Below are 18,683 nucleotides of genomic sequence, written 5' to 3'. Positions count from 1 at the left end.
GGAGAGATCTAGCACCTGGCCACAGGACATTTCATATTATATGCGACTGATCAAATAGCTGATGCTCCAGCTCCACAGTAAAACATACCACGCCACATTATCCTGTATAAAACAACTGATGTTCTGTGAACAGGCCACTCCAAAATATTTACACGTTTCCCCTTAAGCCACTCGAGTGTCACAATAGCAGTATGCTTTTTGTCATTCTATTCTTGGAAGGTAAACCTCTGTCCCAGTCTGAAATCACTGACAAACAGGTTTTGCTCAAGAATATCCCTGTATTTTGCGCCATTCGTCTTCCACTCAACTCAACTTGGGCCATTTTCCAATTCCCTGTTGATGAAAAACATCCACACAGCCTGATGCTGCTACCACCATGCTTCACTGTGGGGATGGTGTTCTTGGGGTGATAAGCAGCGTTGGTTTGGCACCAGTTTACCTAGTTGGCCAAAAAATTAAATTTTGGTCTCATTTGACCACAGCACCTTCCTGCATAAATATGGGGAGTATTCCATGTCCTTTGGCAAACTCAAACTGATCCTTACAATTTGTGTGCGTAATTAAAGCCTTCTTTCTGCCCACTCTTACCATAATCGCCACTTATATGGAGTGTACAGCTTACTGTGGTTGTATGGACAGATAATGGAGTATCTGCTTGGGAATTCTGTAGCTCATTCAGGGTTATGTAACTCAGCAGTAATTGTAATAATACATTATGGAAACTGTAATATTAGGTTCCTCTGGGTCTCATCTTAATATTGCAGAAAGCATTTCTAAAACCAGCAGGGTAACAAAATAGTGCATCTAAGGCAACTTGAGATTGTGATAATTTTATGAGGACAAACAGATCAAATATATAGTGTTGCTATGCAATTGACGATGAACAGACCGTCACACAACATCCAAGGAATGTCACAGATGATACAATGGGAATATTACCAGACCGCTTCATACATCATGCAGTTCTTTTCAGAAATAACCCAGCTAGCAGCACCATTTCTGAAATCTATGTAACCAGTGTGACACCACCCACAGAATACAATACACATTTACTATATACCAGTCTACTCCACTTCCTCTGGTGAACTGTAATAAAGATCAGGACAGGACCTTGCAGTCTAAGGCCGGCGTCACACTCCGCGTATAAAAATACGGTCTGTAATTTACGGCCATAATACGCAGAAAAGTCCCCAAAATAGTGGTCCGTATCTCCTCCGTAGGCAGGGTGTGTCAGCGTATTTTGCGCATGGCATCCTCCGTATGTAATCCGTACTGCAAGATTTTCTAGCAGGCTTGCAAAACCGACATACGGATATACAATGGATCCATGTGCTCAAAAAAAACAAAAACATGTACTGTATACATACACTATACAGTACTGTGGGAACTTTTCAGAATATTTTCCCAGCCTCAAGATCATATGAGGACATCCAGCAGAGGGCGCATCACCGCGAATGAAGGTAATTACAGGTCATTGACCTACTTTCCATTCATTCCCCGGGGTTTTACAGGCACAGCTGCATTAGCAGAGCTCCTGCCTGTAAAATAATTTAACCCCTTCAGATGGATTTACATCGTGGGACATATCGACGGAAGGTATGAGATATTGTTGGTTTATTATTTTTAATTTGTTACAGGTCGAGGGTCTTCAGGTGGATTGAGAGTGGAATAAAATATTACAACAATCTGTGTTTATTTCATTAAAATACTTTGCAATATTGTGTGTATGTTTTTTTTTAACCATTTCATGCTATTGGATTAATAATGGATAAGTGTCATTATTGACGCCTCTCTATTAATCATCTGGCTTAATGTCACCTTACAATAGCAAGGTGACATTAACCCTTCATTACCCCATATCCCACCCCGCTAAACGGGAATGGGAAGAGTGGCCAAGTGCCAGAATAGGCGCATCTTCCAGATGTGCCTTTTCTGGGGTGGCTTGGGGGCATATGTATTTAGCCAGGGGGGCCCCCCAATAACCATGGACCCTCTCCAGGGTATTAATATCTGCCCTCAGTCACTGGCTTTACTACTCTGGCGGAGAAAATTGCGCGGGAGCCCACGCCAATTCTTCCGCCATTTAACCCTTTAATTTAATAGCTAGACAGCCCAAATTTTGCACATACACACTACTAACATTAGTAGTGTGGAATATGCAAAAAAAAAAATGGGGATATGAGATGGTTTACTGTATGTAAACCATGTCTCATATCATGTCGGGTTTAAGGAGATAGCTTATAAGCCGGTAATTCAATTGCCGGCTTTTGCCATCTCGCGCTGGATGAAATATATATGTCTCAATGAGAATAATATATAAAATATATATATATATATACATATATACATATATACATATATACATATATACATATATACATATATACATATATACATATATACATATATATATATATATACATACATATACACACACACACATTTATTCTACCTATTCTATTGTAAGCTGTCAGTGTGATTTTACTGTACACCGCACTGAATTGCCGGCTTTTCTCTCCAACACCGCTGCGTATTTCTCGCAAGTCACACTGCTGGTCCGTGTGTAATCCATATTTTTCTCGCCCCCATAGCCTTTCATTGGCGTATTTTTTGCGCAATACGGTGACAAACGCAGCATGCTGCGATTTGCTACGGCCGTAGAAGACCGTATAATACGGATCAGTATAATACGGCTGATAGGAGCTGGGGCATAGAGAAGCATTGTACCGTATGCAATCAGTATTTTCAGCACCTCTCTTACATCCGTAAAACACGGTAGTGTGACGCCGGCCTAATTATCTGAAGCTTCAGATTGCTGAAGTCAGAACTTAACCACTGATCCAACAAGCCCCAATGCTGTAGAGGCAAGGTGGTCTTACATAAACAGCAGTGATGCAACTGGTCCAAACTGTCAGTCAAGCATGAAAATGGTTCAAGCGTGAAAAACAGTGCTGTGGTACAAGTTAAGCCACAATCCTGGCACATGTACAGTACAGACCAAAAGTTTGGACACACCTCTTTTAAAGATTTTTCTGTATTTTCATGACTATGAAAATTGTACATTTACACTGAAGGCATCAAAACTATGAATTAACACATATGGAATTACATACTTAACAAAAAAGTGTGAAACAACTGAAAATATGTCTTACATTCTAGGTTCTTCAAAGTAGCCACCTTTTGCTTTGATGATTGCTTTGCACACTCTTGGCATTCTCTTGATGAGCTTCAAGACGTAGTCACCGGGAATGGTTTTCACTTCACAGGTGTGCCCCATCAGGTTTAATAAGTGGGATTTCTTACCTTATAAATGGGGTTGGGACCATCAGTTGTGCTGTGCAGAAGTCCTCAGAAATCGCAGGTTAACAGCAGCTCAGATTAGAGACCAGGTCAATGCCAAAAAGAGTTCTAGCAGCAGACACATCTCTACAACAACTTAAGAGGAGACTTTGTGCAGCAGGCCTTCATGGTAAAATAGCTGCTAGGAAACCACTGCCAAGGACAGGGAACAAGCAGAAGAGACTTGTTTGGGCTAAAGAACACAAGGAATGGGCATTAGACCAGTGGAAGTCTGTGCTTTGGTCTGATGAGTCCAAATTTGAGATCTTTGGTCCCAACCACCGTGTCTTTGTGCGACGCAGAAAAGGTGAACAGATGTACTCTACATGCCGGGTTCCCACCGTGAAGCATGGAGGAGGAGGTGTGATGGTGTGGGGGTGCTTTGCTGGTTACACTGTTGGGGATTTATTCAAAATTGAAGGCATACTAAACCAGCAAGGCTACCACAGCATCCGGTTTGCGTTTAGTTGGACCATCATTTATTTTTCAACAGGACAATGACACACCTCTAGGCGGTGTAAGGGCTATTTGACCAAGAAGGAGAGTGATGGGGTTCCACGGTCACCAGACCTGAACCCAATCGAGATGCTTTGGGGTGAGCTGGACTGCAGAGTGAAGGCAAAAGGGCCAACAAGTGTTAAGCATCTCTGGGAGCTACTTCAAGATTGTTGGAAGACCATTCCCGCTGACTACCTCTTGAAACTCATCAAGAGAATGCCAAGAGTGTGCAAAGCAGTCATCACAGCAAAAGGTGGCTACTTTGAAAAACCTAGAATATAAGAATTTCAGTTGTTTCCCACTTTTTTGTTAAATATATAATTCCACATGTGTTAATTCATAGTTTTAATGCCTTCAGTGTGAATGTACAATTTTCAGCTTTTGTAGCTTAGGAAATCCATGCCAATGCAAGACCCAGAAGTCCTCCACTGAACCAACCTTGCATGGCTCAATGAGAGCCATATCTTTGGTGAAAAGCTCACCTATGCTTCCAATTTTAGATGGGCTGGAGCAAAGCCATTGCAAAACTGATCAATTGACTGTTAGGCAATCCCTGCATGTGTTGCGGCTGTCGAATGGTTGGAAGACATGCACACGTGGGGACTGTAACAAATTTTTTGAGCACGCCGAAGTCCCTCGGTTAGCACCTTATCTGTGCACGCTGGCTCATCTCTAACAGTTCTATACAGGCCCGGTCATTTAGTCAGTACCAATTGTGCTTCTCATGTGCATCTGGTGAGGCAGGCATGTAGAATGAATCACTTGCCCACAGGCCACAGGCATTTCTCAGAGCCTTTACATCTTAGCATGAAAAGTAAATGTCAGATTAAAAAAAAAAAAAAAAAACAAACTCCAATCCATGCTCATGAAAATCTGCTGCTTGCTGACAGCAGATCTCACAAGAAATAATCTAATAAATGGCTAATGAGCAGAGAAGAAACAAAAATCTAACACTGATCGGAAGGGACGGGATAACCCAACAAGTCAGCTACAATGTCTGTATATTAGAGCAGCCTTGACACCAGTGTGAAGAGTCATGTTCAGAAGGCAAAAACTTCTGCCACAGATTTGGGAACATTGGGCAGTACATAGAATTATATCGATGAAAGTGTGGCCAAATGGCCAGGAGCAGAGCTGGGTTCCCACACACTGTAAGGAACTCTGCATTCGTGTCACCTGGAAGACCTAGATGACCACCAGTGGTGATCAGAATTACAAGCTCTAATCAAATGTTACAGGTCGTATCAGAATGCAAGATCAAATATTCTCAATACTCCAATCATTTAGCGGTTTGACTTGGAGATGTAAAGGTAGATCTGCCCAATTTATCAGGTATATGCCATATCATTGTGAGTCACGGACCTGTCCCATCTCTGGCTTCTCCTGAATGTGTTGATGCAACTTGCAGAATGGAACATCTAAGGGATAAAAGGCTTATTAGATGACACAATGAGAAACAATTCCTAACTTGTCGAGTGGCAATCTTCCAGCCACATGGTGAATTAGAAAGACACCGAGGTAGGAAATGCCCATCCTTCTAATCCCCTACATATATTCTGCAGCTTGTGTTCATGTATGACGCACTGATCCAAAACACTGGTACCATTTGTTTCACGTAAGCGCTTAAACAAGGGTGTCTGAATGAGGCCTTAGGGCGTACAGTCAGCACAGTTAGGTACTCCTCTGTTAGCCATACAAACATGGCCTCCCGCCCTGGATAACCTGTCCTGCACTACACAGGCCAGGCATGGCTTTATATGAGCACTGTCTAATGTAGTCCTTCTCCTGTGGTCCTGCTGCAGGAAATACGAACACGGTAAGTGGCCAAGTCAGCAAAGGGTTTACAGGTTTCTGGCGTAGAACATATTATAAAGGCACAGCAATTTTGCAACTTGGCATTTGAAGAAGCCCTTGCTATAATGGGTAGAGCTATGGTAGGACAAAGCATTGTTACACCGTCACCTGTCAAATTCAGCAAAAGCGATGGTGTTTATTAAGCCATGGTGCAGGCCAGTAAAAAAAAAAAAAAAAAAGTGCACAGAAATGAATTTGGTGCATTGCACTCCAGAGAACCTTTCATTAAGGCTAGCGCCAGTCGTAGAAAAGTGAGGTATAAACAGTGGGGAAAACATGTATTTGTTACACTGACATTTTGCAAGTTTTCCCACTTACAAAAAAATATGGAGAGGTCTGTAATTTATCATACGTACAGAAACTGTGGGAAACCGAACAAAAAAAATATATATATATATAAAAAAAAAAAAAATCACATTGTATGATTTTTAAATACCGTATATACTCTAGTATAAGCTAACCCGAGACACCAAGTTTTGCCACAAAAAAACTGGGAAAACTTAATGATGCTAGTATAAGCCTAGGGTGGAAAATGCAGCAGCTACCGGTAAATGTCAAAAGTAAAAATAGATACCAATAAAAGTAAAATTAATTGAGACATCAGAAGGTTAAGTGTTTTTGAATATCCATATTGAATCCGGAGCCCCATATAATGCTCCATATAGTTCATGATGGGCCCCATATAATACTCCATACAAAATAAGCCCCATATAATGCTCCATACAGTTTATGATGGGCCCCATAAGATGCTTCATATTAAAATATGCCCCATATAATGCTGCACAAATGTTGATTACGACCCCATAAGATGTTCCATAGACACATTTGCCCCATACAATGCTGCACAAATGCTGATTATGGCCCCATAAGATGCTCCATAGACACATTTGCCCCATATAATGCTCCATAGTGATATTTGGCCCCATATAACGCTGCACATGGCTCCATAAGATGCTCTATAGAGATATTTGCCCCATAAGCTGTTGCTGCGATTAAAAAAATAAACAAATAAATGACACACTCACCTCTCGTCGCTCAGGCCCCCGGCACTTGCTATATTCACCTGTCCTCCGATCCACCGCCATGCGCCGCTGTGTCTTCCCCGTCCTCCATACTGACGCTCAGGCAGAGGGTGGCACACACTAATCGCGTCATCGCGCACACACTAATCTGGCGCCTCCCATCTTCTTGCGATGCTGCCCTCTTGCTTGCTTTGTATGGATGACGCATCTCCTCGGCATCGCGCTCCAGCACAGGCTTACTTCTCTGCCCTGTTAAAGGGAACCTGTCACCCCCAAAAATCGATACTGAGGTAAGCTCACCGTCATCAGGGGCTTATCTACAGCATTCTGTAATGCTGTAGATAAGCCCCCGATGTAACCTGAAAGAGGAGAAAAAGAGGTTAGATTATGCTCACCCAGGAGCGGTCCCGCTGCGGTCCAGTCAAATGGGTGTCTCAGGTCCGGTGCCTCCTATCTTCATTCCATGACGTCCTCTTCTGGTCTTCACGCCGCGGCTCCGGCGCAGATGTACTTTGTCTGCCCTGTTGAGGGCAGAGCAAAGTAGTGCAGTGCGCAGGACCTCTCTGACCTTTCCGGCGCCTGCGCACTGCACTACTTTGCTCTGCCCTCAACAGGGCAGACAAAGTACGTCTGCGCCGGAGCGTGAAGAACAGAATAGGACGTCATCGAATGAAGATGGGAGGTGCTTTCCCGGACCTGAGACACCCATCGGAGCAGGACCGCCCCAGGGTGAGTATAATCTAACCTCTTTTTCTCCTCTTTCAGGCAACATCGGCGGCTTATTTACAGCATTACAGAATGCTGTAGATAAGCCCCTGATGACGGTGAGCTTACCTCACCATCGATTTGGGGGGTGACAGGTTCCCTTTAAGGGCAGAGCAAAGTACAGAACTGCCCAGGTGCCGAGAAAGATCAAAGAGCCCAGGTGCACGCAAACTTCACTACTTTGCTCTGCCCTCGACAAGGCAAAGAAGTAAGCCTGCGCAGGAGCGCTGTGCCGAGAAGACTGTGTGTAAATGGAAGAAAGGAGCCATCGTGTGGTAAGGAGGATTCTGAGAAAGTTCAGATATCAGCCCAGGAGTGACCTGGTCAATGACATGAAGAGAGCTGGGACCATAGTCTCAAACATTACCTTTAGTAACACACTACACAGTCATGGATTAAAATCCTGTAGGGCATGCAAGGTCCCTCTGCTCACGCCAGCACATGTACGGGCCCTTTTGAAGTTCGCCAATGACCATCTAGATAATCCAGAGGAGGCACACGAGAAGGTTGTGTGGTCAGATACGACCAAAATAGAACATACTGGTATCAACTCCAATCGCCATGTTCGGAGGAAGAAGGATGAGTACAACCCCAAGAACACCATCCCAACCATGACGCATGGTGGAGGAAAACATACTTTGGGAGTGCTTTTCTGCAAAGGGGACAGGACGACTGCATCGTATTGAAGTGAGGATGGGTGGGGTCATGTATAGAGAGGTTTTGGCCAATAACCTCCTTCCCTCAGCAAGAGCATTGAAGATGGGTCGTGACTGGGTTTTCCAGCATGACAATGACCCAAAACAAACAGCCAGGGCAACTAAAGAGTAAGAAGCATTTCGAGGCCCTGGAGAGGCCTAGCCATTCTCCAGACCTGAACCCAATAGAAAATCTTTGGAGGGAGCTGAAACTCAATGTTGCCCACAGACAGCCATGAAACATGAAAGATCTGGAGAAGATTTGTATGAAGGAGTGCGCTAAAAGCCCTGCTGCAGTGTGTGCAAACTTGCACAAGCACTACTGAAAACATCTGACCTCTGTAATTGCAAAGGTTTCTGTACCAAATATTAAGTTCTGTTTTTCTATTGCATCAAATACTTATTTGATGTAATAAAATGCAAATTATGTAAATATCAGACAATGATGTTCTGTTTTTTTATTTTTAGATTTTGTCTCTACGATAAAAGTTACAGATCTCCCCATTCTTTGTAGGTGGGAAAATGTGGTAGATCAGCCGACTATCAGATACTTTTTTTCCACACTGTACATGCAGTATGGAGACAGTGACTTGCCTATGTGAAAGGGGCTTAAAAGGTAACCCGTCACCCCCAAAAATCGAAGGTGAGCTAAGCCCACCGGCATCAGGGGCTTATCTACAGCATTCTGTAATGCTGTAGATAAGCCCCCGATGTACCTGAAAGATGAGAAGAGGTTAGATTATACTCACCCAGGGGTGGTCCCACTGCGGTCCGGTCCGAAGGGTGTCGCGGTCCGGTTCGGGACCTCCCATCTTCATAGGATGACGTCCTCTTCTTGTCTTCACGCTGCGGCTCCGGCGTACTTTGTCTGCCCTGGTGAGGGCAGAGAAAAGTACTGCAGTGTGCAGGGCCTCTCTGACCTTTCCCGGAGGCCCCGGACCGCGATGCCCAACGGACCGGACCGCCTCTGGGTGAGTATAATCTAACCTCTTTTACTCATCTTTCAGGATACATCGGGGGCTTATCTACAGAATGCTGCAGATAAGCCCCTGATGGTGGTGGGCTTAGCTCACTTTCGATTTTGGGGGTGACAGGTTCCCTTTAAAGCAGTCTGTCAGCAAACAATGACTGTTCAAACCAAGGACAGGCGCTCAGTGCACCCTGGGCGTGACCAAACATCTAGGTGCACCTTCCTACCCGTTTTTCATCTCCACCCCTCTCTGGCTCTATAAGAGTCAGAGCTGTCAAATGAGGTGGTGGTGCGTCCTCCAGATAGGCCCTAAGGGTATGTGTCCACCTTCAGGATGGCTGGCGCTTTGGACGGAGCGGAAAACTCGCTCCGTCCAAAGCCCCACCCCCTTCTGGAGACGCGATGATGCCGGATGTGTTCATTGCACACATCCGGAATCATCACACCCCACACATAGGGCCCTGTGATTTACCTTGTGGCGGAGGCGCATCGCCGCAAGGTAAACGGACATGCTGTGATCTAAAGACGCGCCGCATGTCCGGAATCGCAGGGCCGCCGGATGCGTGTTACCACGCATAGTGTAGATGGGATTTCATAAAATCCCCTCCACTATGCTGTAACATCTGGACGCTGCGGACTGAACGCTGCGGCTCCACGCAGCGTTCAATCCGCAGCTAGTCCGGATGTAAAACGGCCTGTGGACACATACCCTAAGGCTTCTATGCGCGAAGTGCAAGGCCTGTAACAATACTACATTACTCAGAGGATATAATATTCCTCTGTGACTGTACAATATGGGCTACAAGGCTGACATCCCAATACTGAGGTGTTGCTTCAAATCCCACAAATTTTGGTCAGCTTTGCCAATGCATTTGAGTGCAACTACATGCTATTTCGATCCTTGAGACATTTTAGAAAAGTATCTGCTTGTTACCTTGTATCATATACAAAGCACTGACACTTTGATTTGCTCGGACAGCCAGTATAGGACATGTCAACAGCCTGCTGCTTTGATCCTTAGTTATTTGCTGGGATACCCTACAGAGGACAAGTAACCATATACTAGCTAGATTGTTTATCATCAGTATGTGTGATTGAGGTGTAATGGTAAGGTAAATCTATGATATAAATGCACTCCAATCTTTGAGGTGCTCATTTTTGTACTGTGCTTACAATATATGTTTCTGTTGATTATTGGAATAGGAGGAATTTACACTTTACCTACTCTTGTCACATGGTGATCTAAATATATATTGATTATTCCTGATATCCCTTGATCTTTTAAAACCCATAATTAGGGTCATATAGGGATTCAAAAGGGACAGCCATTGAGTAGGGGGCGCCATTTGTCGTATCATACAGGGTGACGACCTCTGCAGTAAGGTAGACACAGAAGAACAGTGCTACCTAGGGTACATTAGGGTTGTATGATTATTTAGAATGGATCGATAGGCTTTAAAATAGAAAAACAGAACAAACATATCTAAAATAAAATAATTGAGATTAAGGATTTTTTAATGGGATTTGATACTTTATGACCTTGGAAATACACAATTTTCTATTATGTTAGTGATCTGCCAGCTGAGGAGACTCACCAATTGTCCATCCTAAGGCTGCCGTCACACTAGCAGTATTTGGTCAGTATTTTACATCAGTATTTGTAAGCCAAAACCAGGAGTGGGTGATAAATGCATTAGTGGTGCGTATGTTTCTATTATACTTTTCCTCTAATTGTTCCACTCCTGGTTTTGGCTTACAAATACCGATGTAAAATACTGACCAAATACTGCTAGTGTGACGGCAGCCTAAGATTGGTGAGGAAATCAATTGCCCTCCATTGAAAGAATGATTTCCATCCAAGAATTTATTCCTAAAAATTAATAGATTGCTTGCCGTTGAAAAACTTGTATTTCAAGAGATAGACACCCCATTCTTTACTGTTAGCTGGAAAATTGGGGCAGTGACTGCTGACATCACCATTTCCCTCCCCTTTTGGGTGGTTTAGTATCCCTGGGGCAGAGTGAAGAGTATCATCACAGGGCAGCGCCATTTTGTGTGTGACTGCCCTGTGACCTGCCATCACCAGCAGTTACTGTCTCTTTCTCTCTCCCATCAGTCTCTCTCACCCAGACTACATCTCTCCTTATCTTACTGAGGAATTTATCACAGTTCCTGCAGGGATAATGCTGATTGTACACTGTTCCTCCTTGATGTCTTTGCAGTCTCTGATACTCTGCCCAGGCTTTTCTCCTGCATTTTACTCCTGTCAATCTAGGATCTGTTCTGCTGGAAGCAGCAATGGTTCTGCTAGCAGATCCGAGGGCTCCATGAATATGGCGGCAGAACACTCCCACTTTTGTGAATTGTGCAGCCCGGTTCACAGCAGTGACAGCTCCATTATAATAGATAGGGTCTGTTATCTCCTATGACCATGGAGTGTCATGCTGCTACTGTGAAAGCAAGATGTCAGCCCCCAGTGCCTTATTTAAACTCCTATAAAGGTACCGTCACATTTAGCGACCCTGCAGCGATACCGACAACGATCCGGATCGCTGCAGCGTCGCTGTTTGGTCGCTGGAGAGCTGTCACACAGACCGCTCTCCAGCGACCAACGATGCCGGTAACCAGGGTAAACATCGGGTAACTAAGCGCAGGGCCGCGCTTAGTAACCCGATGTTTACCCTGGTTACCATCCTAAAAGTAAAAAAAACAAACAGTACATACTTGCCTACAGCTGTCTGTCCTCCAGCGCTGTGCTCTGCACTCCTCCTGTACTGTCTGTGTGAGCACAGCGGCCGGAAAGCAGAGCAGTGACGTCACCGCTCTGCTTTCCGGCTGACCGACGCTCACAGCCAGTACAGGAGGAGTGCAGAGCACAGCGCTGGAGGACAGACGGCTGTAGGTAAGTATGTAGTGTTTGTTTTTTTTACTTTTAGGATGGTAACCAGTGTAAACATCGGGTTACTAAGCGTGGCCCTGCGCTTAGTTACCCGATGTTTACCCTGGTTACCAGTGAAGACATCGCTGAATCGGTGTCACACACGCCGATTCAGCGATGTCTGCGGGGAGTCCAGCGACCAAATAAAGTTCTGGACTTTCTTCCCCGACCAGCGACAGCACAGCAGGGGCCTGATCGCTGCTGCCTGTCACACTGGACGATATCGCTAGCGAGGACGCTGCAACGTCACGGATCGCTAGCGATATCGTCTAGTGTGACGGTACCTTAACACACAAAAAGTTTCAAATGCAATCAAAACTGAAGGACGTAGATCTGGGGATTTATTATGATGGAATATAGGCTGAACTGGATGGACAAATGTCTTTTTTCGGCCTTACTATGTAAAACTTGGTTATAACAGCATGTTATGCTACATTACATTTATTAAATGATCTACAAATGTGGTACTTTCCCTTCGTTCAAAGCTCTCTGTGGAAGCCAAGGATACAGCTAGAGACTAGGGTGTCGGCCAGGGAAGGATATATACCCAGAGGAAGGGGACACATCTTGTTCTGAAGCTAGGGGTTGTACGTGTGTTGGGTCTTTCTTCTGAACAACATGTACACACGACTGATGTTTTTGCTTCCTTGTGTATTGAGAGTTGGGTACAGGATGGGAAATTTACAATGCAACAGTATATTGGATAACCTCCTGGACTCCACCCGTGAATAGGATGGATATCTCCTTGGACTTTACTGGAGGACACTCACTTGGGTCTGAGAATAGGGTTGGGTGGGATTATAGAGGGCTTACTGCGCCTGCCCCACAAAGATTTACACAGCGCAGGCGCCGGATTTGAAGAGAAAACAGCGCGGAGGGGGCGGCGCCGAAAGCCCCTGAAGATGTGAGTGACGGCAGAGTACCGTTCAAGCTGGGGATTGAGGACCCACCTCCGTGGACAAAGAAGTATTTTTGCAAAGTTTCAAAGCGCTTTATTTTAGTAATACCTGAACACAAAACTAAAAGAGCCACCTTGTTAGAATGCGGCATCACTGCTGCACAAGGTGGCTCTTTTAGTTTATAACGGCTGGAGGGGGCGACAGTGGCCCTTTAATATTCTCCTATGGGGTATGAATGAAAATGAGCTTGAGCCTTCATATGATACACAATAATACTTAGGTATTGCAGTGTATAAAATACTTCCTCTGGCTGGGGCAAACAGGAGGAATAAGGCAGACATGGGGGCATAGTTAGGGGGTCCACTGCCAAGACAATGGGCCAGTACCCCAGAGGATTCCCTTCCTCTCTACAACCCCTAAATGCCATTAACAGTATTTGAGGGGATTGGTATTCCCACCGATCCTACAGTTCTAGGAGGTGTTCAGATGTCTACACCAGTCAGGGGTCCCCACACCTGACTGCGATGGCACATAGTATCCACCATATATGCAGAACCGTAGTCCAGTTCATTGATGCTATACCGGACCTACTAGTCAGATGGGGCGCAGGGGGCTCCCAACAGGTAGGAGGTTCAGAGGGCTCAGGGCACAGCCGTCATGGTTATAAATTTGGCACCATACCTCTATTGAGTCAGGGGGGTATGATTTCTCCCTGACTCAAGCACCTCGCAGCCGTCCATCATCCCACCGAGCACCGCCCCCTCTGTCGTGACGCCCCCTTCGTGTAGCCGAGGCCCCAGATCCCGCCCCGCAGTGTGTTATGAATCTGGCGCCTGCGCAGTGGAGCGGGTCACCATGCTTCATTGAAGATAGCGCTGAAGTCTCGCGAGACTAAAGGCCCCCGTTACGTAAAAGTGTAGATTGTGACGCCACGCATTAGGCATTTATTCCTTCGGGGTTTTTTTTTTTTTTTTTTTAAAGCATCCCTGTCAGTTGCTAAAGACTATAGAAAATCTTGCTCTTGCTGTCATCACTCACAAATTAAATCTGGCTTTGGTGGACATACTAATCTAATATGTTCAGGAACTGTCTGTATTCTCATGTTCTAGAACTTCCCATTAACTACTTTTGATTGGGCAGTTTCTCTTCAATAACTTTGTGCCAGAACTATAGGAGCTGGAACTTCCTTTACCTCACTTCCCAGCAAGCAATGCACCTTACGTCACTGTTCTATATTTAGTAAAGCTATATAGAATTGCTATTGAATCATATACCACATTTTTTTTTTATTATAAGATGCACTTTTTCCGCAAAATTTGTGGAGGGTAAAAAAAAAAAAAAAATCAGGGCACGTCTTATAATACAAATGTAGCTTACCGGCTGCGGTGGAGCGAGGTCACAGGGTTGCTGCTGCGGGAAGCTGGTGCAGGAATGGAGCGATGCTCTGGAACCCAGGCTGGTAGGAGAGGGGTGTTCAGCGGTGCGGGGTCTCGGTCAACATTTTGTGAAAGACCAAAGCCCCCACACTTTCCATGGCTTTTAACGCAGTGGACGGCCTTTTCCCGAAGCCCATGGGTCCTGCAGAATTGCCCCACACCTGTCTCCACTGAACACTCCTTCCTACCAGCAAAAACACACTCCTGCCACCGCCAGCTTCTGCAGCAGTCGACCCTGCCCACCACAGCCTCCTCCCAGGTACGCTACCATACAAGCACCACTATTTTATTAAAACCGTTCTCTTATTTTCCTCCCCAAAATTTGGGGTGCATCTTATAATCTGCAAAATATGGTATGTGACTCCTCTTGGGAGAAGGCTGCCTTTAAAGGGACACTGTCACCTGAATTTGGAGGGAACAATCTTCAGCCATAGGGGCGGGGTTTTGGGGTTTTTGATTCACCCTTTCCTTACCCGCTGGCAGCATGCTGGCTGCAATATTGGATTGAAGTTCATTCTCTGTCCTTCATAGTACACACCTGGGCAAGGCAAGATTGCCTTGTGCAGGCGTGTACTACGGAGGACACAGCATGAACTTCAATCCAATATTGCAGCCAGCGGGTAAGGAAAGGGTGAATCAAAAACCCCAAAACCCCGCCCCTATGGCTGAAGATTGTTCCCTCCAAATTCAGGTGACAGTGTCCCTTTAAATGAGAGACCTGGAGCAGTTTGGAAAAGAGAAATCGCGTGTATAACAAAACATGTCAAACCAATCTAATCAGTTTTTATGAAGAGGTAAGCTATAGACTGGACCACGGTGAGTCATTGGACGTGGTATATCTCGATTTTTCCAAAGCGTTTGATACCGTGCCGCACAAGAGGTTGGTACACAAAATGAGAATGCTTGGTCTGGGGGAAAATGTGTGTAAATGGGTTAGTAACTGGCTTAGTGATAGAAAGCAGAGGGTGGTTATAAATGGTATAGTCTCTAACTGGGTCGCTGTGACCAGTGGGGTACCGCAGGGGTCAGTATTGGGACCTGTTCTCTTCAACATATTCATTAATGATCTGGTAGAAGGTTTACACAGTAAAATATCGATATTTGCAGATGATACAAAACTATGTAAAGCAGTTAATACAAGAGAAGATAGTATTCTGCTACAGATGGATCTGGATAAGTTGGAAACTTGGGCTGAAAGGTGGCAGATGAGGTTTAACAATGATAAATGTAAGGTTATACACATGGGAAGAAGGAATCAATATCACCATTACACACTGAATGGGAAACCACTGGGTAGATCTGACAGGGAGAAGGACTTGGGGATCCTAGTTAATGATAAACTTACCTGGAGCAGCCAGTGCCAGGCAGCAGCTGCCAAGGCAAACAGGATCATGGGGTGCATTAAAAGAGGTCTGGATACACATGATGAGAGCATTATACTGCCTCTGTACAAATCTCTAGTTAGACCGCACATGGAGTACTGTGTCCAGTTTTGGGCACCGGTGCTCAGGAAGGATATAATGGAACTAGAGAGAGTACAAAGGAGGGCAACAAAATTAATAAAGGGGATGGGAGAACTACAATACCCAGATAGATTAGCGAAATTAGGATTATTTAGTCTAGAAAAAAGACGACTGAGGGGCGATCTAATAACCATGTATAAGTATATAAGGGGACAATACAAATATCTCGCTGAGGATCTGTTTATACCAAGGAAGGTGACGGGCACAAGGGGGCATTCTTTGCGTCTGGAGGAGAGAAGGTTTTTCCACCAACATAGAAGAGGATTCTTTACTGTTAGGGCAGTGAGAATCTGGAATTGCTTGCCTGAGGAGGTGGTGATGGCGAACTCAGTCGAGGGGTTCAAGAGAGGCCTGGATGTCTTCCTGGAGCAGAACAATATTGTATCATACAATTATTAGGTTCTGTAGAAGGACGTAGATCTGGGTATTTATTATGATGGAATATAGGCTGAACTGGATGGACAAATGTCTTTTTTCGGCCTTACTAACTATGTTACTATGTTACTATGTGGAATTGCAATCATTTTCTGGGAGAAATACTTCACTTTCTGGAACAATGTTAAGGGTGCCCACACTTTCCGCCATGGCTGTCTGTCTGGTCCTGGCGGCAGTGCTATTACATCCGATATACGGCACCCTATCATTGTGTTGGCTGTGCAGCACACGTCTGCCATGGACCGGACGCCTGTAACTTTATGTGGTCAGTGATGTCCGATCACAAGGCTCCTGCACTAGCACGCCGCTGGGAAGAAATGCGCCAGCGCATGATAGGGGGAGACTATATGGATGAGGTAGGAGGTGTCAGGAGGACCGCGATTGAAAAAAAAGGAGGTGCCAAAACAAGACCAGAGTCGCCCATCGGACCGGACTGTACGTGGGCATAATAAAGCAGAGGGGATTGGGGACAAACAGACAGCTAACTGGTGGCTGGACTGGACTCTATATTGGGAAAACTTGGGGACAGGTTCCCTTTAAGACTGGTGCCTACCAATACGCAGCAAGTCACTGAAACTGGAGGAGTATATATGAACTATGTTCACACGATGCATATTTGCTGCAGGAAAAAATGCTTTCTTGGCAGAAAAAAAAAAAATATATATATATATATATATATATAACTTCTCTTCAGGTGCAGGGCCTCAAGCAACCAGTCCAGCGATTGCAGCAAGTTTACAGACACTCAAAAAAGAGGCAGCACTCCATAGTTTAAGTGAAAAATGTAGAAGGTTTAATCGACCCACATAGCCGGGCGACGTTTCAGCTCCATCTGAGCCTTTATCAAGCCATTCACTTTTCACTTTAAACTTATATATAGCAGCACTCCATAGTTATATATATATATACCTTCACGGTCAGGGTCCTCTCTCCTCCTGTACCAGTTATGACTTGTATTGTTTGAGATTGTTGAACTTGTTTTTATTATGTATACCCCTCCTCACATGTAAAGCGCCATGGAATAAATGGCGCTATAATATATATGTCAATGTGTCAACATAGCTTTACTGTGGGAATCCAACCCCTGCCCCACACTCCAGTATTGGTCAGTAGGCACAGGATGCCCACCGCTCCGCGTCCCATGGTGATCTGCCATTGGATGGCACCCCGTCACACAGTAGTGGCCTCCTCAGTCCCCACAACCCTCCTCCAAGTCTAAAAACCCTCTCTGGACAATGGGTTCCACCAACTGAGGGAACATTTGCAGAAAAAAAAAAGAAGCCAGCTGAATCCCAGCAACTACATGTCTCTAGAAAAACCCCACAAGAGCCATCCTGAGCCTCTCTCCGCGGACGCACCGGTGACGGCTGGTTTGCTGTAGGATACGTTGGAGCTTTGAGGAACGCCACTCAAAAAAAAAAGAGAAGAAAACGAAACAATTGATCTATCTTGGGGGCTTTGTATTTTCACAGTGTTTATTGGGCAGTAAGTGCGATTATTAGCAGCAAACGTAAAGGAGGGTTTTTCCTCTTTATTGGGGGGAGGGGATTTTTTCTTGCTTTATTTGTTGATTTGAACCTAATCGCTGTCCATTGAGGGTCTCTGCATGAAGCCCAGAGGACCAGGACAATGTGCAGAGTGAATGCAGGCCTCCGATGATCAGACACGTCCTCACTGTGATTGGTCGCTAGCGGTTCCTCGGGGGCGGTCCCTATGTCACACAATGAAGCCCCGCAGCAGACGCCCTGTACCGGGCAGCAGGACATGCGCACACGGCGGGAGAGGAGCGGACATGTGCGGCTGGGAGCAGCATGGCGGCGCCGGCTATACTCACGGAGTGCTGCGGTCGCTGTACTCATTCGCCACCGTCTCGATTCCTCCAGCTCGGGCCACCGCTACGTAGCAGCTCTGGAAGCCCAGATCGATGCCGACCACCGACATGACTGCAGCCCGACACCCTGGCAGCGCACAGCACGGGGGATGCGGAGACAGCCGCACTACGCTCCACCAAGGGAGATGAATGAAGATCTCGAAAGATCTCGCTGTCAAAGGAGGAGTAAAGGAAAGAACAGCGCCGGCAGATATCGCGATACGTCCTACGTCATAACCTCGCTCCAACCTGACCAATGGGCTCCTCCCTGCGCCTTAGCTGGACCAATGAGCGTCTCATAAAGTCGTGACGTCACTGGAATGAGCGGGAGGCGCCTGGTGACTAAGCTCCCTCCTCACGCTTCGATTTTCCTTTGAAGGGGAAGGGGCGGAGCTTCCTCGGAGACGCCGCCGTTGTGTGCGTCATACGCACGTTGATG

General features: G+C 45.6%; 1 protein-coding gene across 1 annotated transcript in view; it reads right to left on the bottom strand.

Moving 5' to 3' along the window:
- Positions 1 to 18,460, bottom strand: part of HSPA4 (heat shock protein family A (Hsp70) member 4) — a 43,371-nt gene extending 24,911 nt beyond the window's left edge. Inside the window, exon 1 of the mRNA XM_069764025.1 lies at positions 18,209 to 18,460. Within this exon, the coding sequence (XP_069620126.1) occupies positions 18,209 to 18,315 (107 nt within the window). The 5' untranslated portion in view covers positions 18,316 to 18,460. The remainder of the gene's footprint in view (positions 1 to 18,208) is intronic.
- Between the last annotated feature and the right edge of the window lie 223 nt (positions 18,461 to 18,683).

This window comes from Ranitomeya imitator, chromosome 4 (assembly GCF_032444005.1).
Source record: "Ranitomeya imitator isolate aRanImi1 chromosome 4, aRanImi1.pri, whole genome shotgun sequence".
NCBI lineage: Eukaryota > Metazoa > Chordata > Amphibia > Anura > Dendrobatidae > Ranitomeya > Ranitomeya imitator.
Note: the sequence above shows the minus strand (reverse complement) of the source record. Positions and strands in the feature narration are given on the sequence as shown.